The sequence below is a fragment of the Colias philodice genome, chromosome 16 (genome assembly GCF_061535455.1).
Source record: "Colias philodice isolate Cphi_HAF_F1 chromosome 16, ilColPhil1 Martin Lab GWU primary, whole genome shotgun sequence".
Taxonomy (NCBI): Eukaryota; Metazoa; Arthropoda; class Insecta; order Lepidoptera; family Pieridae; genus Colias; species Colias philodice.
The window spans coordinates 8,319,730-8,347,299 of record NC_143101.1 but is presented as its reverse complement, the minus strand read 5'-3'; the positions used below and the strand labels follow the sequence as shown (position 1 = coordinate 8,347,299).

The 27,570-nt window shown below is 32.8% G+C and overlaps 2 protein-coding genes and 2 long non-coding RNA genes across 5 annotated transcripts in view; 2 read left to right on the top strand and 2 right to left on the bottom strand.

Moving 5' to 3' along the window:
• Positions 1-210: 210 nt before the first annotated feature.
• LOC149481857 (uncharacterized) lies at positions 211-1,517 on the bottom strand. Of its 2 annotated transcripts, none has more exons than XR_016316794.1 (5): positions 1,467-1,517; positions 940-1,174; positions 741-812; positions 543-622; positions 211-438 (listed from the first exon to the last, which is right to left on the bottom strand). It is a non-coding gene; the product is annotated as an uncharacterized LOC149481857 (long non-coding RNA). The 2 variants fall into 2 exon arrangements; XR_016316795.1 differs by lacking the exon at positions 1,467-1,517 and adding an exon at positions 1,263-1,439.
• A 1,582-nt stretch (positions 1,518-3,099) lies between these two features.
• Positions 3,100-4,445, bottom strand: LOC149481856 (uncharacterized). Its single transcript, XR_016316786.1, has 2 exons — positions 3,632-4,445; positions 3,100-3,381 (listed from the first exon to the last, which is right to left on the bottom strand). It is a non-coding gene; the product is annotated as an uncharacterized LOC149481856 (long non-coding RNA).
• A 372-nt stretch (positions 4,446-4,817) lies between these two features.
• LOC149481855 (uncharacterized) lies at positions 4,818-16,423 on the top strand. Its single transcript, XM_089705156.1, has 14 exons — positions 4,818-5,077; positions 5,191-5,358; positions 5,615-5,947; positions 6,060-6,213; positions 6,533-6,690; positions 7,060-7,183; positions 7,267-7,388; positions 7,471-7,585; positions 8,769-8,951; positions 9,156-9,405; positions 14,061-14,282; positions 14,531-14,670; positions 15,469-15,699; positions 15,996-16,423. Exons 1-14 carry the CDS (start codon positions 4,818-4,820, stop codon positions 16,368-16,370), a joined length of 2,835 nt encoding a protein of 944 aa, XP_089561282.1. The 3' UTR covers positions 16,371-16,423.
• Positions 16,424-18,393: 1,970 nt separating this feature from the next.
• The window catches only part of LOC149481854 (uncharacterized), a 14,440-nt gene continuing 5,263 nt past the window's right edge, over positions 18,394-27,570 (top strand). Inside the window, exon 1 of the mRNA XM_089704681.1 lies at positions 18,394-18,554. Within this exon, the coding sequence (XP_089560807.1) occupies positions 18,521-18,554 (34 nt within the window). The 5' untranslated portion in view covers positions 18,394-18,520. The remainder of the gene's footprint in view (positions 18,555-27,570) is intronic.

Here is a 27,570-nt window from a genome sequence, read left to right as displayed (position 1 = left end):
AAACTAATATGTAAACAAAGTATATTTAATAATGCCAATACATAAAAAATAAGCATATTTTAATTCTTTATTTTGTATTTTTCTAGATCCTTCAGGCCTTGAAAATCAATTATTAATCGATCCAACTATCCCTGATAATATAGAAGATGAAGACGAAAATATAAACAGGGCCATTTATATTGAAACTTATTTTAATCAATAAAAACCATATTTTATTATTTTTCAAAATTTATTTTTTTTAAATATTCCTCCTCTAATGCAAGTATTTGGAGCTTCTTCTCGTGAAGCTCCCTCTCTTGTTCTATTCTTAATAGGTGAAGCTCCCTCTCTTGCTCTATTCTTAATAGATGCAACTCTTGTTGTTGCTTCATTAATTCCTCCCTGCTTTTTTTTGCAAGGAGGAATAATTGATGCTCGTAATTGGAATTTGATTTCCCACTGTAAAAATAACATAAACATTAAACATTATTTCACATAAATCACAGCTGAACAATAAGCACAGGAAATTTCATGAAATTCTATTTTCAACATTACATACTTACGTTTTTTTTGGTTTAGCTTTGAAAATATGATGTGTAGGATTTATACGTGGCAATTCAGTGGAGAAATTTGGCAATTCAGGCTAAAAATAAAAAAATAATAATTATTTTAAAATAATATAAATTTTATTTATAATACTGATATTTTTGTATAACATAACTGATAAAAATATTATACAAATTATTATATAATATGATTACCTATGCATGTGCAGTGCTTTCATCATTTTCATTCAATTTCAATGTATCATCAGCAGACTCCTTAGTAACTTCCTATAAATATATAAAATATAATTACTCAATCTCACAATAAAAAACTATATATGCATAGCGCTATTATCCCTTAATGGATATTCCAAATTAAGGAATAATAGCAGTAGAAAATGTAAAAAATATAAACCTGTTGGCCATGTGTTGCATCGCTATCGAAAGGATTGTTATCAACCACAAACTCATTAGGAAGAGCTGCTATAAGCTCTTGATCTTCAGGCGGAGGACTTGGTGGCGGAGGTCCCCCGCCTGTCATGTTTCTTGCCGTTCTAAATTTGTGTTCCGAAGCCTTAGCTTTCTTCAAATTCCTCCACTGATTTTGTATTTGGCTTAAGTCCCTTTTATGGAGTGAAATGATATTATAACTGAAATATAAATACAATAATAATGTTATTACACTGTAACAATTTATTAAATACAAGAAACTGTTAGAATAAGTAAAACTAAAATAACCAAGACAAAACATCTTCCCATGCAAGTTTTTTTGCTGTATTTGTATTAGTCGACGTATCCTTATTCTCTAATATAATATGTGCTCGCTCGAGCACTAATTATTTTCGAAGCACTTTCTAAAGAGCAATATATATTTATTAATAAGCATTAAAACATGTAAGGAAATAAGTACATTCTATTAGATTTCTTGTGTACATTACGTACCTTATCCTCCTCACTCCAATTCGTCGAACGAGAACGTTTATTGATCATTGACACAGATTAAGTATTAGTTACTACGTAAATCATTGAACTCATTTTAAATTAAAACTGAATTTGAATTTATCAAAAATCTCAAATCTGTACAAATGTTTGAAATTTGAAAGTTATCAATATCCTGTCAGTTAAACGTCATACAAAATAAAGTCTACCATTCATATTTGTCAAAAAGTACATTTTTAGTCAAGTTTTACGTGAATAGCGGGTTTTATTTCGATAATGTTACTAGAAAAAAATACATATATTGACGTAACTTAGTTGAGAGACTGCTGAGATAGGTTTATAAGTACCTACCTAAGATTATTTTAATCATTGTTTAAGGAGTTGAGAGTTATTTAACTGAGAGGTGTTTATGCAACAGATCAGTCAGTTTTTATAAGTAAGGCTGGTAATTTTTTACGACATCACATTAGAAACCTCAAAAATAGCAGTACTTCTCCACTATTTAATGGATGTTATTATACATATAAACCTTCCTCTTGAATCACTCTATCTATTAAAAGAAACTGCATCAAAATCCGTTGCGTAGTTTCAAAGATTTAAGCGTACAAAGGGACATAGGGACAGAGAAAGCGACTTTGTTTTATACTATGTATAATATAATAATGATAGTGATAGCACAGTATTACAATATTATTTCCTACAGTAAGGAAACGCCTTTGATGTCGCGCGATGCCGCCGCCAGCGTAGGTACTTACGCTGCCACACGAAAATACGCTAGGGTTGCAACAAATGGGAAATAAAACAATTGTGATTATTAATATTATGATGAAATCATTTATTCATATGTACATTCAAAATAATTGCGATTATTAAATCTGATGTAATCATTTGTTCATAAATATATAATTACAGATATTGCACTGCTAAATATTATTTACGTGGACACTTTATTTTTGGATGTTCTTAATTGTATATTATACCATTTAAGAAGTAATGCATTCGCATTGGGATGTACAATCTGATTAGAAAATAATGAGGACAACATATACATAGCTTTGATTTTAATTCAACAGATACAATTATTAATACAATCTTTCTGAAATATTGTTTCCTTCTGGGATTTCAATGTAGATTTACATCCGTAAACGGAACAGTTTTTGCGCGCCATAATAGAATATGTAAGTACCTATGTATAATAAAATTATTACACAAAAAATACGACTGCGTCGTCCTTTCGCGATAGTTAATGCAAACTCAGCGTGATTGCATTAAGCGGCCCGCGTCGCCCGACCCCCCGCCAGTTCCCCTCCGTTTCTCTGCACAAGTACATTCGTCGCCATACTGTAGGAAATATGGTGATACTGTGGTGATAGTCCGGCTAACGAAAGATAAGACTGGAAAAGGCGGCAAATTCAAAAAATCATCATATTAAGGTAACCTAATGGTAACTTAGGTTATAGTTGGAAATAAAGTTTTGATACTTTAATTTATTATTACGAGCTTTGTTTTTTTGAGAGATTAACAACCTCTACAAACTCTTCATCTATATAATATTATATATATGTAATCTGGTACAGTTATCTGATACAGATAAAAAAAAGAACAGCTAGTGAAAGTAATAAAAAACATAATAAAATACAATTAAATTTTGTTTAATCAATATAATCATATTAAATCTAAAAGCCGCGTTCAGCCGCGAATAAAGAATAAGAATCACTATCATTATCTCTGACATCATTAACTCTTCCATTTCTGCAGTTATTCCATCTTGTTTTTTTTGTACTGCTCTTCAACATGAATAACATGGTTCGGTCATAGAAGAAATCTCGTTGAGATACTGATTTTGTGTCTTTAAACATTTTGAACGGACAGATCGTTCAATTTTATATTGTTGCTTTAATAGTTTATAACTGGATTACTGGTATCATCCATGCAAAATAATAATAATAATATTAAACAAATCATATAATGTGCAATGCAATCAAGATGAAAAGTATCAAAATATCAAGTCACACTGTGTGTTTTTCCTTGAAAACTACATCTCTTTCAAATTGTTTCTTTTTAAATTTATTAATCATAGTTTAAAGTTTTCGTCATGTTTTCAACTCAGTTTTCAATTATTAGAAATCACTAAAATCCTAAGCTAAAATCGCAGAAAATAAAATCACTTTGACAAGCTTTGACACATCAACAACTCAGGTTTTAATGACAGTTAACTGTTAAGTGTTGCCAAATAAATTTTCGAAATAAAAAGCCAGTCTCATCTTTCGAACCAGACGTGACTAGTATAGATTTATTTATTGATTTAATAAATGAAACGATACCAATTTAAATTTCGCGCTGTTTATGTATGATGTGCGCATGTCTTAATGCTCTAAGGCGCATGCGCAGGTTTCAATTATTTTATAACTAGTGCCCCGGCTTCGCCCGTGGTACATATTTAGTATCCTATATCCTTCTCCTGGCTCTAAACTACCTCCCTGCCAATTTTCAGCTAAATCGGTTCAGCCGTTCTTGAGTTATAAGTGGAGTAACTAACACGACTTTCTTATAAATATATAGATTTTAATAAAATAAATAATTTAACAATTTCAATGATGGACCTATACGGACCTAACGGTAAAGAATACGATTTTGATAAAATTCGCCAATTTTGATATGGATGAGGTGCTAAAGTGTAATTTTTTTATACCCAAAATTAAAAAAAAAATATTTAAAAAAAAACTAAAGGGGACCTAACGAAAAAATTGTGGGACCTTATAGGACCTAACGAAGACCTATAGATTAAGGTCATTTTTGACCCAAAATTCTATGGATGGGGTGCTAAAGTGTAATTTTTTTATACCTAAAATTTAAAAAATTATTTAAAAAAAAACTAAAGGGGACCTAACGAAAAAATTGGTGGACCTTAAAGGACCTAACGGGGACCTAACGATCAAGGTCATTTTCGACCCAAAATTCCATAGATGGGGTGCTAAGTTTGCACTGGTGTGCGTATATAACTAAATTTTATTGAAATCGGTTCAATATACTTTCGCATGTATAATATTAGTAGGATTTATTAAAACACAGAAAGTACATACCTATATAAAAAAATATTAATTTAATTTTGTTGGACCACATGTTGGACCGATCTAAATACATAAGTACTGATAAGTACAAAGGAAAGAAAAATATTATGTGGATATTTTGTGATAAAAATTATGACTTGATTTAAAAGTCGCGTAGCTTAAAAAAAAAAAAACATTTTTAGAATTCGGCGGTAAAAATTTAAATTTTTTCTTCTTTGTTATTCCAACAAATCAGTAGCACTCAGTAACTAAATATTGTTAAGAATAAAATACGTAGTTAAATATGTTTAGCTTAGTTCATTCTAATTTTAACCGCACTTACAATCCAAGTGGTAAGCAAAATGCTTTGTGTGATATAAAAAGGCTGTTGACGTCACGAGATACCGCCGCACAAGCAAAAGCCTGCGGGTATTTGAACGAAGTTATTAGCAAGTACGATAAAAATTCAAACGAGAGATCTCGTTTGGTGGAATATTTGCTTGAAAACGACATAACTGTTTTCTTATGTGAAGTTACATCGAATTTGGATTTCAATTTATTCAGGTAAAGCTAGAAACAATATATTGAAGTAGGACGTACAAACGAACAAGACGAATGCTATGGATAATATAATAAATGACTATTTTTTTACATACTTAAATATATTTTAATTTCAGATCCGTCTTGCAATGTTTGAGGCTAATATGGACGGAGCAACAATTCTTTTCAGAAGAACACGCGCCACATGCAATGGCGGCGGTTTTACGTGCATTAGCTCATTTTAGTGCTATCAATCCTAATGCTACAGACGCGTGTTTGCATTTCTTATGTGATTTATTCAGCGGGTAAAACTTATTTACGATAACTATTAATATTTACTTCATGGAAATTTCAACTCACTTTTTCGTATGATCCAATAAAGTTTACGATATCATAATATACGTCCGACAATCTCATGTCATATGAAACAGTTTGTGCTAAGAAAATCGAGTAGACTAGAAAAAATTAATATTTATTCTACCTGGCTAACGTCAGGACGATTAATTAGTTAATAATACATGCCCTTTCTTTCCATTTCCGTGACCGAAAAAACATTTTCAGGATAGCAAAATATAAAACCACATCGCCTCTATCCCACCAAAGCGCTTACAACACAGAACAGCTTTTAGCGTCCTTTAACATTTTATCAACCCGAGTGAATATAAGCGCGAATTCTAAAAGTATTTTATCCAGCGCTTTAGTGCTACAAGAGTTAATTTCTTACCAACCAGAAGATTTACTAATTCAGAGTAGTATAGCGAAAGAATTGGTAGATATTATAAAGAAGTGGCTAGAATTATTGATATCAGCTTTAAATCATCAAGTTTTACTTGGAGATGGCGATATAGGAGTATTTTTAATAGTTACCTGTCAAATAGGTATTAATTCTTTAGGGTAAGTACCAAAGAAGGGGTAAATAATATTGCATACTACCCACATATTTTTAAAATTGTGGAAGTTTATGTTTATCGTATGGAAATTTATTTATATTACATTTGTATAATAGATTGATAAAACTGTTCGAGCAATCGAAAAGTCCAACTGATTTTGTGAGCCAAATTTTAACTGATAAGAACGAATTCGATACTTTGAAACAGTTTGCTTTGGAATTAAAGGCTATTATTCATCAAGGTATAACAGAAATGGTTGTATTTGTTAAGGTAAGTACAAATTTTATTATATTAGTATATTTCTTGACTGCTCTCCATTGTATGAAGGATGACTTCTTTTTTCTCATAATATTCTCATTATAGTTGGTATCATTTTCTATATTAAAAAATGGATAAAAATATATTACAAACTAGTGTTTAAAACCCCTTGTTATTTTCATATTACTTAGGTCATTTTTATAAACAAAAAAAATAATAAACGGAATTTGTTCAAATCAATTGTAATCGAATCAATTCATTTATTTATTACTTACCTGCAAGTAATTTAGTTAATAATTACCAGTATTAATGATTCAAATTTGGTCATCAGGACAACATAAATAGTATAGCAACAGAAGAATATGGTACATTCTTAAAGTTATTGCTTAGTTTCTATTACGAGGCTGATTCTGAGGCGCTCTCAGATTTCAGTGACGTTTTGCTATCTAAAGGATATTTGGCTGCACTACCTAAAGTTCAAATAGAACGGTGAGTAAAAATTAATTATAGCTTCTAATAGATTTAATTATGAATCCAGTTTAATTCAGTCAAAAACCTCTAACCACCTCTAACCTCAATGGAATAGAAATAAGATAGCTAAGTTTTTAACAATTTTTTTTACCTATTGAGAATTTTTCAAAGATGTTGCCAATATTTTTTTGTGATTTAATCTGTATGTGTTTGACATTTTCTCCATTTTTTATTGTTTATTGTTGGGAATTGGGAAACTATTAATGCTGACGATAAATATCACATACCTATATCGATTTGATTAGGTACTCGCAACCACCAGAAAAATAGGGCAAATAATATTAAGTATATTTCATTAATATTTAAAATTTTATATTTATCCTTCAGCAACGATGCCGTAGTGCGTAAGCTAAGTACACTCATACTAGGGGAGCTTTTAAAAGTTCTTACTGAAAAGTACTTATTTATTAACTTGGCTGGTTCAAATGAATTGTGTGCTAAAGATATTCAAGTAAGAAACTAAAATATATTATTCTTAGATTTTTTAAAATATCGCAATTTGCTTTAAAAATTAGGTACTCTATGTTTTTGTAGATGGGTCTAGTGGAACTTCAAAATGGCATCGAAAAGCCCCAAAGTATTGGCGTACAATTACAAAAGAATCAGCCCTACAGTTTATTAATTTATATTTATTTCTACAGCCAATCCACAGAGAAGTAATATCCACAATTATTATATTATTACTTATGTCTACAATTTATTTATAGTTTTGTTTCATTTTTATTTATTTTCTTTTAGTCCAGAAGAATCTACGGCACCTCTGTTGCCTTATTTAGTGGAACACATTTTGCGTCTACCGAAATCTTTTGTACCACCCTCGTACATTATAAGAGCACTTTGGCTTGTTTTTTCTGTAATGTATATTTTAATAACTAAATCTTAATAGTTAATATAAATTGTTGTTAATTTGTTGGGCTTTCGGATGGTTAGTTTTCTTACAGCATAATCAGATTATTGTAAGCTATGTATGAAATTCTCAAACTACGTATTACTCCATTGAAATGTTACATTTTTTAGGCCTAACCTTGCATTTTTTCCATTGTTCTGGAGTCTGGGAAAAGAGCCAATAGCCATTATATGTATAGTTAGGAGTACTGAAAAATAGTACTCACTTCGGAGCGCTGTAAAATCTTAGCTATTTACTTAATGAAAAAATGTTGTATATAAAAGTTGTTCCTCAAAAAACAATCTACAATAATGGTCTGATATCATTTCTTCGTAAAATGATAAAAAAAGTTTTATTGAAAAATATAAATATCTCTAATTTCTGAACATTTTCGCTTATAACTTTTTTATTTATAGTTCTACGACAAAAAGTTACTGGACCGAAGTTGTAGAGAATTTAATTTGCAACAAACAATGTTAACAATTTTTTTATCAAATAAATAGTTAAAAAGATATATCGTAAAAACCATATCAACCGCAATTTTCAAGATGGCGGCCGTGGGACAAGGGTGGCGACCCCACAAACTTGGTGATAGCTTCACACTGAACCCCCCTACACATCAAAAAAATAAAATTGCGTCCTCTAAAAAATGCAACCCCAAATGTAACTTTTCAATGGAATATATGTATATTTCATATTTCTGTTTTTGTTATAAATATATTGCCTCTTGGTGTAAGTACATTTAAAAAAAACTCGATAAATATTAAATGTTTTTCGATGCCTTTTATGTAGGGAGAAAATGTTTGGCGTAAGCCTTCGTTCCAGCAGCCACCAGCGAGGGGGGTTCTAGTGGTGGGCCTGGAAACGGGCATCTGCTGGGCGGGACACGCGGTAGAGTCGTAACCGTTCCCGCAGTTCCGTCCAAAGCAGCGCGATGGAACAGAGTGGGGTTTTAGTCGGTAGAAATCCGACATAACCACGGCTCCATCCCCGGGAGCCGGGGGTATCTAAGATTTCCCCACTATAAAAAAAAAGGGAGAAAATGTTTTATGATAATATGAAAATTTTTGGAAATTTTTACATTCAGCTTTCCTATTTATGTTCAAATTACCACTATTTAACATTTAATTTGATAATTACTTCCGTATAGATGTCAACAATTTCAAACGGTTCATTAGAATCCCTAAATGAAAGAGTATATTTGGAAAAAGCCACAGATCGTCTCGTGAGTTTCCTACAACCAGACCCTGCGGTATACTATACCCATCATCCAGCTATTTTATTCTGGGCTTTTACTTCTTTAAGAATACCGAATTATATTAGAATGATTGTCGTAAGTATAACGTATATGTAACAATGAAATGAAATGTTAATATGTTTCCACCACGTTTATTTTTCAATGTACCCACATTTGACTCATCATTTATTCAGTATATATGTAATAACTTAAAATTTGCAATATTTTATCATAATCAATAAGAAAAATGTCTTTCAAAAATACATTTTTTTATCTATTGTCTAATTTAACTATTCCTAGCTTTCACAATGGTTAAAAACGGAAACGACTCTACCAGAAGACCTTGTAAAAGAACCATTAGTATGGGAACTACTTCTCGATGTTCTTACTAAAATAAGAGATACAGATATAGTATCAAATTGTATGAAATCTCTTAACTCATGTTTGGAAGAAGGGGATGAAGGTTTTAAAGAAGAATTCGGAGTTTTAATTTGGTCCATGTTACCCGGTGTATTGTCCAAGACTTTGATAGACTGTGAACATGCAATAGGTATACGTTGGAAATAAAGAAATAAAAATATTTTTTATGTTAAGAAATGATGAGATATAAAAACAATGTCATTACGAAAATAGTGGTAATATCCCTAGTTCAATATTTCACTAATTATGCCAGAAAAATAACAAGTTTCACATCCAATTAAAGGGCTGCTTTTCTTCGTGAATGGCAGAACCACTTTTATTTATAAGGGCGGCCGTACACGGACCGCTTCAAGCAGTTCAGACCGACCGCTTGAAGCCGCGACCGCGCGGTGAACTATAGGCATTCATTCACCGCCGCCGTACACGTGACGGCTCGAGCCGTCGCGTGTACGGCACTTCAAACCGTCAACTGCATGAGGAAATTTCACCGTGCCGTTGACGGCTCGCGAGCGGTCGTGCGGCATACACCGACAGCTCGAGCCGTTGACTGCGCTAGTGAAAATCAATGACTCGACTAGTCAGAAAAATCAACGGCTCGAGCGGTTGGTAGCGACGGCTCGAGCAGTCAACAACCGACGGCTCGAGCCGTCAACGACCGACCGCTCGAGCCGTCCGTGTACGACTCATTACCATACTCTACACTAGTCACATAACCATAATGACTTCCTATCTTTAATATATCTTATATTTTATGTGAACAGCAGTTACATAACGCTGTTACACTATTGGAACTGACACCCTGTATAAGTATCATACAACATACTTTAGGATCCCATTTAAGAAACACATTTACATGTTTTGAAAATGCTTTCTTTCACCCACTCATTCACTCAACCACCCACTCACTTAACCTACCGACTCACTCAATCCACCCACTCACGCTACCCATCCACTCACTCTATCTACCCACTCACACTACCCACTGACTCACACTACATACCCACTATCTCTACCCACTCACTCCCTCCCTCTACACACTCACTCACACTACCCACTCACTCCTCTACCCACTCACTCCTCTAACCACTCACTCCTCTACCCACTCACTCCTCTACCCACTCACTCCTCTACCCACGCACTCCTCTACCCACTCACTCCTCTATCCACTCACTCACACTACCCACCCACTCACACTACCCACCCGCTCACACTACCCACCCACTCCCTCTACCCACTCACTCACACTACCTACCCACCCCTCTACCCACTCACTCCTCTATCCACCCACTCTACCCACCCGTTCACGCTAGCCACCCGCTCACACTGCCCACCCGCTCACACTACCCACTCACTCCTCTGCCCACTCACTCCATCTTTCCACTCACTCACACTACCCGCCCACTCCCTCTACCCACTCACGCCTCCACCCACCCACTCCTCTACCCACCCACTCCTCTACCCACTCACTCCTCTACCCACTCACTCCTCTACCCACTCACAACTCTACCCACCCACTCCATCTTTCCACTCACTCACTCTACCCGCCCACTCCCTCTACCCACTCACTCACACTACCTACCCACCCCTCTACCCACTCACTCCTCTATCCACCCACTCTACCCACCCGTTCACGCTAGCCACCCGCTCACACTGCCCACCCGCTCACACTACCCACTCACTCCTCTGCCCACTCACTCCTCTACCCACTCACAACTGTACCCACCCACTCCATCTTTCCACTCACTCACACTACCCGCCCACTCCCTCTACCCACTCACCCCTCTACCCACTCACTCCTCTGCCCACTCACTCCTCTACCCACTCACAACTCTACCCACCCACTCCATCTTTCCACTCACTCACACTACCCACCCACTCCCTCTACCCACTCACGCCTCCACCCACTCACGCCTCTACCCACTCACACTACCCACCCACTCACAATACCCACCCACTCTACCCACCCGCTCACACTTCCCACCCACTCCATCTACCCACTCCTCTACCCACCCACTCCTCTACCCACCCACTCCTCTACCCACCCACTCCTCTACCCACCCACCCCTCTACCCACCCACTCCTCTACCCACTCACTCCTCTACCCACCCACTCCTCTACCCACTCACTCCTCTACCCACTCACTCCTCTACCCACTCTCTCCTCTACCCACTCACTCACACTACCCACCCACTCACAATACCCACCCACTGTACCCACCCGCTCACACTTCCCACTCACTCCCTCTACCCACTCACTCACTCTACCCACTCACTCCCTCTACCCACTCACTCACACTACCCGCCCACTCCCTCTACCCACTCACTCCTCCACCCACTCACTCCTCTACCCACTCACTCACACTACCCACCCACTCACAATACCCAACCACTCTACCCACCCGCTCACACTTCCCACTCACTCCTTAACCCACCCACTCCATCTACCCACTCACTCACACTACCCACCCACTCTACCCACCCGCTCAAACTTCCCACCCACTCCCTCTACCCACTCCTCTACCCACCCACTCCTCTACCCACCCACTCCTCTACCCACCCACTCCTCTACCCACTCACTCCTCTACCATGCCGCGGTAAATGCCAATAATGAAGAATGTTACTAGGTATGCCAAATCCCTTGAAATTGTGTCTCAGTAAAGCCTGTATGTATACAAATACACTAGTTTTTGTCGTAGTCAAAAATACCAAGTAGTTTTGATTTTATACGCATTCAAAGTTTCGAAAAATATCGAGTCCCGCTAATAGTCACGTGACCGCTTGTGACGTCACGTCACAATGCACCGCGCGGCCGCGTCCCCGCGCGGTGTGTATAAAGCAAAATTACCAATCTTCTATTGGATGATACGTGTTATATTCAAGACCAAATCTAAAAAATAAAATATATATCAAACTAGATGATATGTTCAACGATTCTGTTTAATCAAAAACATAAAATATTAAAATTTACTCGATAAAAAAAAAATTACCAAGTTAGCTCTAATTTCCACACTTTTACTTGTATACGTAGTATATTATTATTAGTCTGTGCTTTTACGTTTTCTACTTGACATGGTAATACGGTAATACTTATTATGATTTTTTTTTCATAAACAATTATATTAAAACATTTGCAAGATATACGTCAATCATTTTGTGTAATTACTTTTAGTTTTGGTTTTATTTTTGGCGCTCTTTTTTTCTCGAGATAAACGTTTGGTTTTGTCACGATAAAAGTGGTTTATCGCAGATAAAACCAAAACTAAAAGTAATTAGTAATTACTCAAAATTCTCTGACAAATATCTTGCAAATGTTTTAATATAATTGTTTATGAAAAAAAAAATCATAATACTTAAGTATTACCATGTCTAGTAGAAAACGTAAAAGTGTGAAAATTAGAGCTAACTTGGTGATTTTTTTTTATCGAGTCAATTTTAATATTTTATGTTTTTGATTGAACAGAATCGTTGAACATATCATCTAGTTTGTTATATATTTTATTTTTTAGATTTGGTCTTGAATATTACACGTATCATCTAATAGAAGATTGGTAATTTTGCTTTATACGCACCCTAGTATCAAGTCGGCAGCGCTGAAGTAGGTGTTATAGCTTGCGCAGTATTTTGATGGGTTTTCGTCCGCGAATTTCGTTAATAGTCCAATAATAGTAATTATTATTCGTTTAATAAAATAACAGTCATACCAAAGTTTCATCTTTATTTAATAGTTTCTCAAAATATTCTATACGATTGCGTTTTTGCACTGCTGATCTCTGAGGTTTATCTTCATTTTCCTGTTGACATTTGAATTTGTGTGGAACTATACCCTGTTTTTGTTTAATTCTTCCCCCGACCAACTTATATTTTAGTATAGTTCTCCATATCATTCTCAACTTAAAACAAGAAAAAATCTTACTAGCCATCTACCTATACTTAGCCCATACGAGCAGAGCAGAAGCACAGTCTAGTATAGATTAAAACTTGTATAGAAAACAAAGGATAACGCAAAACAGCTGCAATGTTCTCAAAATATTATAATATGTAGCTTACTTCCTTTGCAACTATAAAAAACAACTTATCCGGCGAATTGGTAGTTGTATTTTTACATTTAGGAACAACACATGATTTTCTGGTATTTGGATTGGACATTTTTAAAAGTATTTAATTATAATTTCGACGGCGCGGGCGCGCGATCGCTAGCGGACTGAGTGAGCCAGATTGAGCGTGTTGTAGTGTGACGTCACACCATCACCGGGCGTTTACAACTTGTTTTACTTCTAAATCGGAAAATAATTGACGTATCGAAGTAATTTTTTCACTAGTATTATTTATTTTTGACAGAGAATATGGAGTGCTAATAATCAAAATTAGTGAACATTCTCCATTACCGACATATCTAGGTAAACTGTAGTGTAACCACACCAGTTCATGCAGTAATTTAGACGGTAATTTAATGCCATAATTATTGCGGTAACAGCCCGGTAGACGGTACAGTACGACGCTCAGCCGTTAACTGCTCGAGCGGTCCGTGTACGGCCGCCCTAACAGTGTTTTAATATCCGGTATCTAGTCTACGAAGCTAAGCCTAGATTCCGATGACAGGATAGAAAGATGTAGTTCCTTTAATGATCACATTAAATGTACTCACTCATTATTTATTTTATTATTACGTCCATAGTATACCTTGTAACTATTTATTTTACATCCTTATAAATCGTATAGCTTTTTTATAAATCGATTAAACTTTGGAACTTTTATGTATCAATTTATATTCAAAAATAATTTCCAGACACAAACATTTGCTATTTCCTCGCCTTGGCAACTAATTTATTACCATCGGAATTAGATCAAGGAGCGTGTTTGAAAATTTCTGTGCTATTAACTACGATTTATTCAAAGAACGTTCCAGAAAATTCTAGTGACTTGGAAATAAGGTTTCATTATGATTATGTGTGTCTAAAACTGTGTCTTTTGCTTTTGCAATTTGCGAGTGACCAAAAGGATTCTAAGGGTATGTTAATTAGTTTTCCTTAACCACCTGTTCATATATTTTAAATTAATATAAAACTGAAAATTGATATAAAATATTTCAATTACGTATTGCAAATTTACTTGTTCATACTTCCACATACCTATTATTAATTAAACTTTATGTAACTATTCATGTAAAAAGTTTAATTAAATAATTTCGTAATGATTCACTTCCATATACAAGTCAATAAAAAAATATATTTTATATAATTTAATCGTGGTTTTTAGTGCTATTAACATACACAAATAAGCCGGGTTTCTTGTCCAAAGTTTTAACAACTATAAACAGTTCGGATGAGAACGTAGCCTGTACTGCGCTACGGCTGCTCTCATATATTGTGCAATACTTCCATAAAAATAATTATCAAGTAAGTTTTTGTGTATCAAATACTTTAATAATACCACTATTAATATAATATGAATTCCCATCGGCTATTAAACTATCTAAAAAAGGGCTACATGTGTTTTTCAATAGTATTTCTAATATTAGCTTTTGCACAAGAATGTACAAATAGAGTTTGTCGATAAAACGTGCATGCTTTTTGAATATATTATATTGTCTTTAACAAAATCCTAACTATCTACTTCTCTTATCATATTTATAATAGAAGTTTACCTAGTTGTAGTAGTTTCATAATTTGTATATTTTTTGTTTATTCAATTCATATTGTTTCGTGTGTAATGTGTAAAATATTATGTATAATTGTATATGTCGCAGCCAACTGGTTAAATCAGCCTTTATAATAAATAGCCTAGAGTCTGATAACTTGAACTACTTGAAAGATATCCAGCAGTATCATTTCAGAAAAGGTAGTCTCGCAACGGTTGTTTTAACCAGTTGGGTGTGACATAATATACAGGGTGTAATCGTTAAGTGTGCACAAGCGATTATTCCATAACTATTGCAGATATCTAAAAACTTTAAACTGATATCGAAAGTACTTAACCTAATGAGTAAAATGGCCATAATAAATTTTTAAAAATAAAACGAGAAATATCTAAAAAAATACTTGAAACCCTCCCATACATTAGGTTAAGTACTTTCGATATCAGTTTAAAGTTTTTTGATATCTGCAATAGTTTCGGAATAATCGCTTGTGCACACTTAACGATTACACCCTGTATATAACTCGTTTTACATATATTTTTTGTGGTATTATTTCTAGGCAAAATCCCATTTACAAGTAAAAACCGATATGCTAGTAAGATCACTCAAACAAGACAGCTCCGGTGATCGGGGTAGCTCCTTACTACAACTGATATATACCGTATTAAGTTCTGGAGTACATACACCGCTGGTATTGACGTACTCTATTGAGGAGATACCTTCGCAGAACCAGCAGTGTAACGCGTTGAGAGCTTTGATGTTTAGAATACAAGTTATACTTTGTTATAGGGTAAGTATTTCATAATTTTATACATTACTTTCGCAATTCAATAGAAACTAAAGATTCCATATATTTTTGTTGAGTATAGAATGATAACGATAAATTGTCTTTAAGGAACCACGAACTATTCTTCATAACTTCACTTGACTATTTTCTTGTTGTTCTGTATTCATTGCATTGCCTCATCACAAATTAGTTATTTTCATTATTTCCTATTCAAATAACATGTTTAATATCAACATTGTATGTTTAGTACACCTACTTATTTCTTCCTTAATTCTTCTTCATGTAAACAATATTTCAAGGACTCTGAACATCGTTCATCAGCGGGTTGGAAAACTTTAAGCTCAATATTTAAACACGCTATTGTATACAAAAACGATCCAAAATTAGTTGGACTTCTCACTTGCCAACCCTGGATATACACCCTTATTAGATTCCAATTAGCGCAAGACGTGTCTATAGAATTCCTAACTTTTCTCAAAAATTGGCTAATATTACTCAAAATTGCTATAAAGAAGCATAGACAGGAACGAAAGATACTTATATCTAAGTACAGCTTGATAACTCGGACTATAGTGTTAGTCAAGAAATCTTTGGGTGAAGAAAATAAGGAAACAAAAGATATAGTCTTGAATACTGTCGGAGAGATTTTAGAGGAATGTACTAGTAGAAAATGATCGATCGATCTTTTGTTGCCTCTGTTCAAATACATTTCATATAATTTCAATTAAAATTTGCTGGTTCAATTACAATTAATATGTACATATATCTTGGTTTCATTTTATATATCATACCCTGAATGACTCGATATCAGTCATTAAAAATTAATATAGAGAAAAATATTGAATTATATTGGCACTAAAAATATACCCCAATTATGAAAAATTCTATCCGTGTTTTTGAATGCCTGAAAAACTATTAAAATGCACAATATGACGTATTTCTAATTATTATATTGTATTGCAATTTAAGCACATAATATAGCGCGAAATAGTTCGGAAGTGAGCAATTACAGTTTCCGGTAAAGATTGGATAATGTCAGTAATGTGAGGAAAATTGCTTTTCGCATTTCCTAGTGTTACGAGTACAGAGCAATAAATTAATCAAGGCAAGTACAAGACGGTTCATTAATTTATTTTACGTTTGTAACATGCATCTTACCTAAAGTTACATTTGTGTTTATGACTACGATTAGAGAAAAAGGTGATATAAGCTGGCCGCCCTTCTTGGTACAGTGATTAACGCGTGAGTGTAGAAACCAGAGGTTCCGGGGTTGATACTCACTGGATAATAACATAAAATTCTGGCAAGACACAGAAGTCTGGTGAAAATTGATACGATACAGATGTAATATGCATCTGCTCCACATCCCTTAAGGGAGAGGATTTATCTAAGATACTTAGTAAGAGCTATCAGCTATGTATAATTTTATAATAGATATCCCTAATTTTTTGATACCATTTGTACTTAAAGAGTCATGACACCATTTCAGATAGCGAAATACGAAACTATTATCTAATTGTGTTTACCGTGCTTTTTATTTAAACCCAAAATTTAAATTAAAAAAAGAAACATTTTTAGCTCTAACTTGCAAATCCGAAAAAAGATAGCTAGGTTCACTTTCGCAAATTACATTACAGTATGGACAGTAATATCAATTACAATTTAGCATCTGCCATGTAAATATTGTTGATAGTTATATAAGCCGCGAACAAGGACCACGTAATAATTAATTATGACTTTCTATTTTATCGGCTGCCCAAAATTATATTGTTGAGGCACTTTCCATACATTTTACATTCAAAGAGCCGGGAGAAATTATAGGCTCACGCGTGTATATGCGCTCTGGAGCCCGACTTGAATAGAAATCATTATGAAAGTAAGGTCTATGGATTATAATTTATTTATCGTAACGATCGATGGGCATTTCAATGCAAAGGGCAAATATGTGGTATTTCGTAACTTTGTCATGGTGTGAATGGTAAACTTTAAAGCCCTAAGAACTTGAAGATTCCGCCCAATACATACATAATTTCTAAAATAGCATGACTGACTGTGTGTGTAATTTTTTTCCGGTATATTTAGAACAAATTATGTTGAATGTAATGAGGAAAAATATGTTTTTTTTTTGTTTGTAATGTTTTCACACAAAAACTACTGGTACGATAACAAAAATTCTTTCACCATAATGCATCCTGAGTCACATATAGGCTTTGTTTCTTCTATCCTGGGGACCAGGCAGAACTCGGACGATCGGCTAGTATAAAATAAATATACATAAACTTTATAAGAACAAGAAAGTGTGTTGAGCCATAAACAAGTTATTATTTAATCACACGCTGCTAGTTGTTACACTGCAATTATTGTAACATGTTATATACATATATACACATTTATACAGGTTTCAATTTACATATTCCTGTTTTCAGATTACAATTTTTCTTTTTCCTATTAATAAGAAAATTTAATAAACAATTTTCTTTTACATTAATTTGGTATTAATGTCATAAACAGCTTCTACTTACTTTTTAGTCTAAATATAAAACATTTCAATATAAAATGAACTCAACAGTTTTACATAACATTAACGAACAATTTGGTAACACGCTACACCCTCATAGACGTATTCATTGGAGACCACTAGGCCAATCGATTCACTGAAAACGAATTTCCATATATTTTTCCCACCACCCTAGAAGCAAGCTCGTCGGTCTCGACTCACAGACATTCAGACGTTTCGGACCGCGGCCTGCGCGCGCGTTTGTGTGTACCATAGTGCTGTGACAGTGATGCGAGCGTGTATATTCAACTTTATTTTGTGATAGATATGTATGTGTGTAGTAGCCGTAGAAAAATGAGCGGTAAGTTGTGACTGAATATTATTTAATTTATTATAATTATAATTTTATAAAAAATATGACACTGAATGCAAAAATAAATCATCTAATAATTGATCTAAATTATTAAGTATCTGTAACAAGTAAGAAAAAGTATATGGGATTTTTTACAAGTAAGTAAGTGATCTACGTGTGTACCTGTTTTATTGATAGAGCAATGCGTATGCAAATAATAGCCGTTAGACACTGTGGTTAGACATTACTAGTGCGTTTGATCTGTACCGCTCTATTAACAGAACCAATAAGTAAAGCTGGTACCTAGTCTATGTCAATTGAATTATAACATGGTCATATTTCACATTAATTTTCTCATGACATTAATTATCCAACATTTTTTTATATTTATTTTATTGATTCGAAACATTTCCATACAATACCTACAACAATCAATATCTACTATATCGATACATTTTCCTTAAAAATAAGTCAAATACAAAGCTAATATTAGACAAGTTTTACACCTCATTTAATTTGAACGAAAAATTTTGAGACAAGCTCACAGAATACCTAAGCTTGTAACAGAAAAATTTATACATTGGCAAAGTACGCTATAAGATGAATTTTCAAATCGCGATTTTTGTTTCGATTTAGACGAGCTTACACAGGTACTCACCATTTGTACTAACTACCTATTTATCAACTATATTTGTTACATTTCCTATTACATAAAATTCATACTAAACATAGCATCTCCCATGGGATAAATTTCCACTTGACTCAACCATCTGTTTGTAACGAGAACGAGTATGACCGGCTTACACTGTTTAAATCAGTTTCCATTTTAAATTATTCTACTTTTTGTGTACATAACGGTTGGGTTTACATTTTAGTATGAAACATATGTAGAATGTAATGAATCTATCATGCACTTGTTATGTTCATTCAATTAACATGTAACAGGAAAAGAATTAGGGTTCCTGCAGTTTTGGTAAATATGAAAAAACGTAGGTAGGTAAACTTTTGATTCTCCTACTTTATTTGTCTACAACAGCTAATGTTTCAAAAAAACTTTTTTTTTTGTATTTTTAAATTTCGCTACCTAATTATCAAATTGGCCAGTAGATTGAATTGCACAAAATTATTTACTGTCCCTTTATGTTCTTATATGATTGTTGTATGCAAAAGCTTTGTGTAATGAAAGCTCGTCTTACAAAAGGCACGCTTTTATTTCAACCCGTTTGAATATTACAATACAATTTTATCTATTATCCAAATATTGTAGTTAAACAAATACAAGTTATTGTCGCTTAAGAATAATGTAAAAATAGAAAGCAAGACGTGATCAATTATTCAGTTTCACTTCTTTGTTAGTTAGAACGATTTGCGGTAAATTAAATCCAGAACAATCTTTTTCATAACTCAGAAGCGTGATAAGGAATTTATCTTGAATTTGTGGTTTCTTTTGTTTCGATTGTATCAGTGATTTATATCGTTTTAACTGAGTACATCTTTACTGGAGTATGTGTAAGTGGTGTGCTATAAACATGTGTTATAGTTTTAATCATGTTAAGTTTGAATTATATTTTGATAATTAATATTGTATGTTGTGTTTGAAATACTTTCTACTTAATAAAATTAGATCAGTAGAACTTTATTTTTGTGTACAATAATTTGACGTAGTGCTTTATAAATTATTTTTTGATCTAGTTTCACTGAACTTTTTTACGTATTTCATATGAAGCTTCGATAGAGCTTTTTGTACATCGTAAAGCTTTGTTACTTTTTTATTATTATGTCATAACGTTCACCTTTCTTGGGGTGAAAGAAGGAAAATACCAGTAGGTAATAAGCGCAAAAGTTAGCGTGTATTTAATTATATAGCTCACATACGGAACAAAATGATATTGATGTAATTTTTAAGGAAGCTGTTTATCTATACCGTGTCACAGATAATATAATACAAGACCGTGTACCTATTAAGCAATCTATCAAACTATCTAAGAAATTTTTAATTTGTTACCTTGTTTGTTACAAATGCTATCTTTGACATCGCGTCGCATTAAAAAAATAATAAGTGAATAGTTTTTTAACTAGTATTTTTATATTCAGAGTTTCTACATAGCTTAACTTGTCCAAATGCTAACAGAATTTACAACACTAGTCAGGAAAATGCTAAGAGAAAATGTATATCTTTAGCCTACTTAAACTTCTAGTAAAATAGTAAACTAGACACTTCTACTAAAATAGAATCAGCACAGTTACAAATTGCTCGTTAATAAATCTATAGTGATTGCATCGAGTGACACATTTTTCACTCCATTTCAGGCTCATTACTTTCGCCCAAGAAAAGCGTCTGTTCAAATTGGTCATGTTTTGTAACACAAGTGTGCGTTATAGTCATGGTTATAGTGCTACCGTTGTTTTATGGGCCCTTACATGTCTTGTTACATAATTCAAATGTGAGTATTGTTCTACAAACTTTCGTTTATGGGCGATTTAAGTGCCATTTATAATATAACCCGCTTTATATGATGTATAGTAAAATGATATCACTGCGTTTATCTAATTGCGTAATAATATGATACGAAAAATGAAATTGATACATAAAGATTATTTTTTTATGTTAATTAAGTAGAACTTGAGTTTGATACTACTGTGATAAATAGATTACGTTCTTAGAAAATGTAGAGATAAGTAATTGTGTTGCAGACTTTTTATATTAATTTTAGTTCACTGAATAAATTATGAGGAAATCTTGACTTCTTTAATAATAAGATTATAAGCAAAGGTACATTCATTAAGCTTCTTTTCATCAAGTTTATTACATATAAATTTTAGTGACCCTTTTTCTTCAAAAATAATTTTAACTTTTTCTAAATACAATGACAAAGCATTATTATTCAAAAAGCAATTTTGCATTGTGCCTAATTTTACCAATATCCACTTTAAACTTATACATCATTCTCTAGTAATTTATTCTTATTCAACTAATAGTATGATGCTTTCGTATGAATCAGCGTATCTATTGTACTACACAGATATCCGGGTTTGGCTGTACATTAAGGTCATTATGCACAATAATCTAGGCTCTTTCAAGTTTTCAACATGTACAATATAATTTTACAAATGTAGAAAATGTATTTTAATGATCTAAAAGCCTGTAATTTTAAAGAATACGTATATAAGTAAGTACATATTTATTTCTGAATTAAATTTTCGTTAAGAATTCTTTATACCTCATGAGGATAATCCAATACGTACCGTGAGTAACAATACAGCCAATTGCATTCAACTTATTACTCAAAGTAAACATATTAACAGAGAATTTAGAGATTACATAATAAGTGTTAACAATAGAAGTTTTAGAATAAATCAAATATATTTCCTTGTAAGTATAATAATTCTTATTTAAAAAATTATGAATGTATAGATTCATAATTTTTTAAATAAGAATTGATTGCCAACTAAACCGGGTAGTAAATCATATAAAATAAACAAATAAAAAGAAATAGTGATAATGATACCCCTGTTAATGATAACATTGCATTCAACTCATTAGTACCTATATACAAAAATAAAATGCAAAAAACACCTTGACCTCACAAATCACGGAATCAAGTTCATGAGGTAACGTAAATAAAGTCGAGAGCCAAGCCAGCCAAGATCATTGACCGCATGCATAGGAATATTTCACTAATATTGGACTGAAATCCGAAAGTGAATCGTCATGGCGCAGGCGGGTCACGTACCCAAGGAAAGTGACCACGAAGGTCACGGGCGGTGAATCGTAATGAAGCCTTACTCTTTTTGAATAGTGATTAGTGTCATTACACGCAGTTTGGGTTTGTCTTTAACTGTTGTACCGGTGTTTTCTATTGTTATGGGGCTAATTAAGCTGTCGATTATTGGATGTAATGAGTATGAAACTAGTTGAACCGAAAGTTTTTCGAATTCATGTTACAAAATACTATGTTATATGTTCTAAAGTTCTACAGTTAATTTAATCGCTTTTATAAATTCTAAATTAAATCTTCTAAATTTAGGTGGATGAAGGCGTAGAATAAAAGCATACGATCTGCTTGAGTATTACTTGTTACTTAAACTAATACGTACTCCAAATGTATATAAATGAACATATAATATCATAGGTACCTAACACACACTAAAATACAAATTGATTGGCGACATTATCCTCATACTCTCACAGTCATTATGTTTTTACAAGCTGAATTGTATACTATACTATTCCGACATGTACAGGCAGTCATTACATAATATTACCATGTACATTGATCAAACTTTTACTGACAACAAAACATCTATTTCTGAATTCCCACATGAAGAATGGACGTCAACAAAAGTGACAGTTTATTGCCATGGCAATGACATCAATCGATTTGCGGCGTGTGAATTTTGTTTTTGAGCTCCGGTTCCGCAAGAAATCGGGGAAGTGAGTGTGGGATCCTTTATTTGATTTGCATGTAGGCTTGTTTATGTTAAATTTATTAGACAGCTATTTCAAAAAGATTGTCACTCATAAACTTTTACTGAATAAAGATTTTGATATTTTAACCACTGATCGACATCATATTTCGTATTACATATAAAGATGGATGAAATGATTGATAATGTTAGGTAATGTATAAATGCTAGTATAATATATTGAACCAACCAACTATACAGTTTATGTTTCATAATAAATTGTATCTCTATGTAACGAGCCCGGAAAACAACCTTAACTTAGTTTTATGAAAGCGTTAATAAAATATAACCACATATTCATTAAAATCTTTAATAAATGTCGTGTATGTTACATAAGATTTAAATTAGTATAATATTGGAATAGTTATTGCATAAAATACATCGCATGATTGGAATTGCCAGCTAAGTGCTACAGTTAATCGTATAAATAACTATGTCAGTGGGTGACCCACGCCATGTTTTTCATACTTTGTATATTTTGTTTTTCATGTTTATTGTACCTATTATTACATCTTCTACCCCTTTGAAATAAATGTAGTTTTATCTGAAGACCAAAAAATTCACCTACATAATATAGAAGATTAATAATTGGCTTATACAGATATACCTACTCTACTACTACTGCCAAACATAACATGCGTCTCTCTTTCTCTAGAGTCTAGAGACTATGGTATTGTTTGATAGCGTCAACAGCATGTCCTACAAAAGAGTTCAACGCGCTACAGAAGCTACGTAGTTACAACATCTCTGTACATATAGAAATAGAGAGAACATCTAAACTTACCATAATTATATGACATTATTATTTTCAAATTAAGGAAGCGCTAAAGTTGGGATTACGAAACTTTTTGATATTAAGATAGATGTAATCTTGACTTGGATCATAAGGTTTTTATGTTAAAAAAAAATTATATGACGTATTATAATGATGTGATGATACTATATAATATTATAAACAAATATTTATGTATAATTAATATTACTAATTCACTTCTTACCTACATTTTCTCTCAAAGAAAGCTAAATAAAAAATAAATGTTATTCAAATTTTCGGTTTCTCTTTTATAATAATTACCATTATTTTAAACCTTTCTTAAACTTTTATTTCAACTCTCGACACATACACAAACTTAAACTTGTAATTTTCAGGAACAATTAAGGTAAAATTATATCAAGGATTTCATTTTTAATTTTCCATGTGATCGTTAACTTCTTTCTTTCATCAAATGGATCTATTCATTACACATGCGTATGCTGCGGATAATAAATACACATCATTGAATTAAAATAATATATAAATAATAATCGTTATTTAATTTCTATTATTAGCATGCGTTACATTTAAGAACCGTACCAAATAATCGCAAATCACAAGATAATGACAGCAATGATTAGATGGAACAACGCACGTGCACTGGCCATTCGTGAGATGTAAATAGGAAAATCACTTTTATTTTCAAGCCATTACGGTGCACTGTTGTTTGTGGGCCGTGCTCTCTCGTGTGATGAAGGCATAAAAATGTATTTTCTCGTAGCAAATAGCTGGAGTGAAACGTTCCACGCTCTGGGGAACATCGCGAGCGAGTGGGAACTCATATGGCACAAGTCAACGTGTGTGAAATTAAATTTTAAGGCGCACTGTCGATCAGATCGTTTGTTACACTGAGTCGAAAATAAAAACCGATTTACTTGCTTATATATAGAGCAAAAACAAAACACGCTCTAGTAGTGAAAAGTTCGCTATTATAGAATTTCAGTCGAATTCCTGAGTCGGTCCAAATTTGAGGTATTTCTTATTTTAAAACTGACAGAAGGTCATTGTTATGTTGCCTTACAATTACTAAATTCCTGAGAAGAATTAAATATTCATCTATTCTACATAATTATACAATTATTCGCCAAGGAATGAATTCTTGATTTACGTTTGTGAATGACTGAAAAGCATCTGAAGTTTTCAATTAAAATTGTTTAGTTTTCAATTCAATATGTAAATGCATCCAATTTTGAATGAACACTTAATCTCGCACGAAAGCGTCTTGTTACATGTCTTTAAGTAAAAGATGCATATATAATCTTTAGCAAATTTATCGTGTAATTACATTTTCTATTTTCCAATATTACGTGATCAGTGTTGCACGTAACACAAGAAGTCAATATCCTTGGACGAGAAGAAGACGAAGGTAATTTGCTTAGATGAAATTGCTTAGTATAAAAAGAAAATTAAATATACTTCCCTGTACTGGATAAATAAAAAAATATGATCTATGCCTTAGAATAAATTTGTAAGAGAATAAATTGCTCTACTAACTACTGTCATGTCACTTATTGTAAAATAAATTTTGTACAAATAAATAAATTTTGACAAAACATAGAGCTTTATATTAGCGGTCTTAGTTCGCTTAATACTGCCTAGAAGGTGATTTATTTGCAAATTACATCCTGTGTTACTAATAAATTAGAATAGATTGTGATAATTCCGATATTTACCGGCACACATATATAGCATTAACTAGATAAAAACATTTTATATACTTAGTGAGTCACTCAGAGTTACTCACGCATACAAACTTTCAGTTAGATAGGTAGAGACGGGTGATGACTATAGTGTCACGGTGCATACACAAGGCGGGCGTACTATATTGCAATAAAAATATAACATTTTATGTTATAGTTTAGAAATTCTCGAAAGTTTTATGAAGACGAATAAAATGATATCAATTCATAGATATTTATATTTATATTCATTTTTTTCAAGTGTAATGTTATAAATACGAAAACTTCTTTACTAGGAACTAACTAGCTGTAGCTCTCCAAAATCTACGAACTGGTTGTGAAAGAAAAAACCATATAGATGTATCTACATTTTAAACGAAGTTAAAAAAATAGTTCTTGATTTGTAATCCTAGAATGTAGAACCTCGTATCCTAGTGTTTAGCACATATCTTATTTCTTAACTGATAGTTTGTATGGAAAATGAATATAAATTGAACGAAAGTAAAAGTGCCTAATCAAAAAAAACATGCGTCATCCAAAACAACTTCCACTATGAAGTTTAATGCAATAGCTTCCTATGAATATGTTAGAATTCTCACACGTACTATGTCAATACAACATGGCTTTCCGAATCATTGTCCATTCAAAGCAGGTCCCATGGTTATGGTGTAATATCCCCATAACGCAATGAGAACCACGTACAGAAAAGATAGAAAGTAATTGTATGTAATTTGTTTGGATACTTTTCCTGCTTTTATAATGATGATGAGGACTATGACCACATTTTTTATTTTATTTATTTATTTAGTCATCAAAATAGAAATAATACATTGTCTTCTCATATCATCTTAAATTATGTAGCAAACATATTGTAATTAAGTAGTATAGTATAGGTCTCAAAATATTAATAAAATCATCGAGTAATAAGTAACCAATAAAATGTATTGTCTAACTTTCGCACAATCTTCAACATACCTTTTTATATCAAATATACAATTTGTTTCAAAGAAAGAAAACATGTTTGTACACTTATATATGTACGTATATATTATTCATAGACTTAACAATTAACACAAACACGCGAAATAAATACAATTAATTGAAAAAATGTCAAATCTTACATGAGTTATCTCACCAGATTAATTACAATGGCATTCCGATTCTATTTGTAGTACCAATTCGTGCAGGTATGAAAAGTATAACTAAAATTTGTGGGAACCAGCGGTCACGGTCATGTAAACCGTTCCGCTCTAAATATACACCGTTTAAGCTTCCAATATATTATGTTTTCCGCTACTCTTTCTGTAGAACGTAAAGAAGAAAATATAAAAACGAGTTCAGTTTCGCAAATCGTATGTAACAGATACGATCTTTCGAAATCGGATGGTGTACTGCCGCATTGATTCGCTATTGTTTGAAATTGCTAATGCAATCAATAAAGCACCCGTATTTTCTATATGATATGAACATTTGCACTTCACTATAAAAACTTATATTTTCCTTATAATTACCTATAGTACATATAGAATAATGTACTACGAATACCAATCCATCTTTTGAGATTGTTGATCGGGAAAATAATTTTCTTTTGAGAATACCTGCTTGTATTTTATTGTCTTAAAATTCATACAAAATATTCAAAGAAGAAAGAATATAACAGAGTACATATGAATGACCTATTATATACCTATGTATGAAATTAAATATAACATATTACATATTTCAGACCTACATAGTCCGTCAGTACCTGTATAGTCGAGTCTAGAGATGGTGGGATGGTGCACTTCACAACAAAATAATAGACAAATATAATAAAAACTACATTTAAACCCGTTTAGTCAATATAATATAGAGTCGTTAAATTAAAAATGCATATATCTTACACGTAAATAGAAAAGAAAATATAACAAGGAATGTCAAATAGAATGAAAGTTATTAACAAGCGAAGAAAAGCGATTTATCCGTAAACTAATAAAATATTTTCGCTTTTTTTTCGCCATTTGGTGAGCACTCATTAGCAAATTTTCATCGGCTTGTTTTAGGTAAATGGCGCCTTTGATCATTA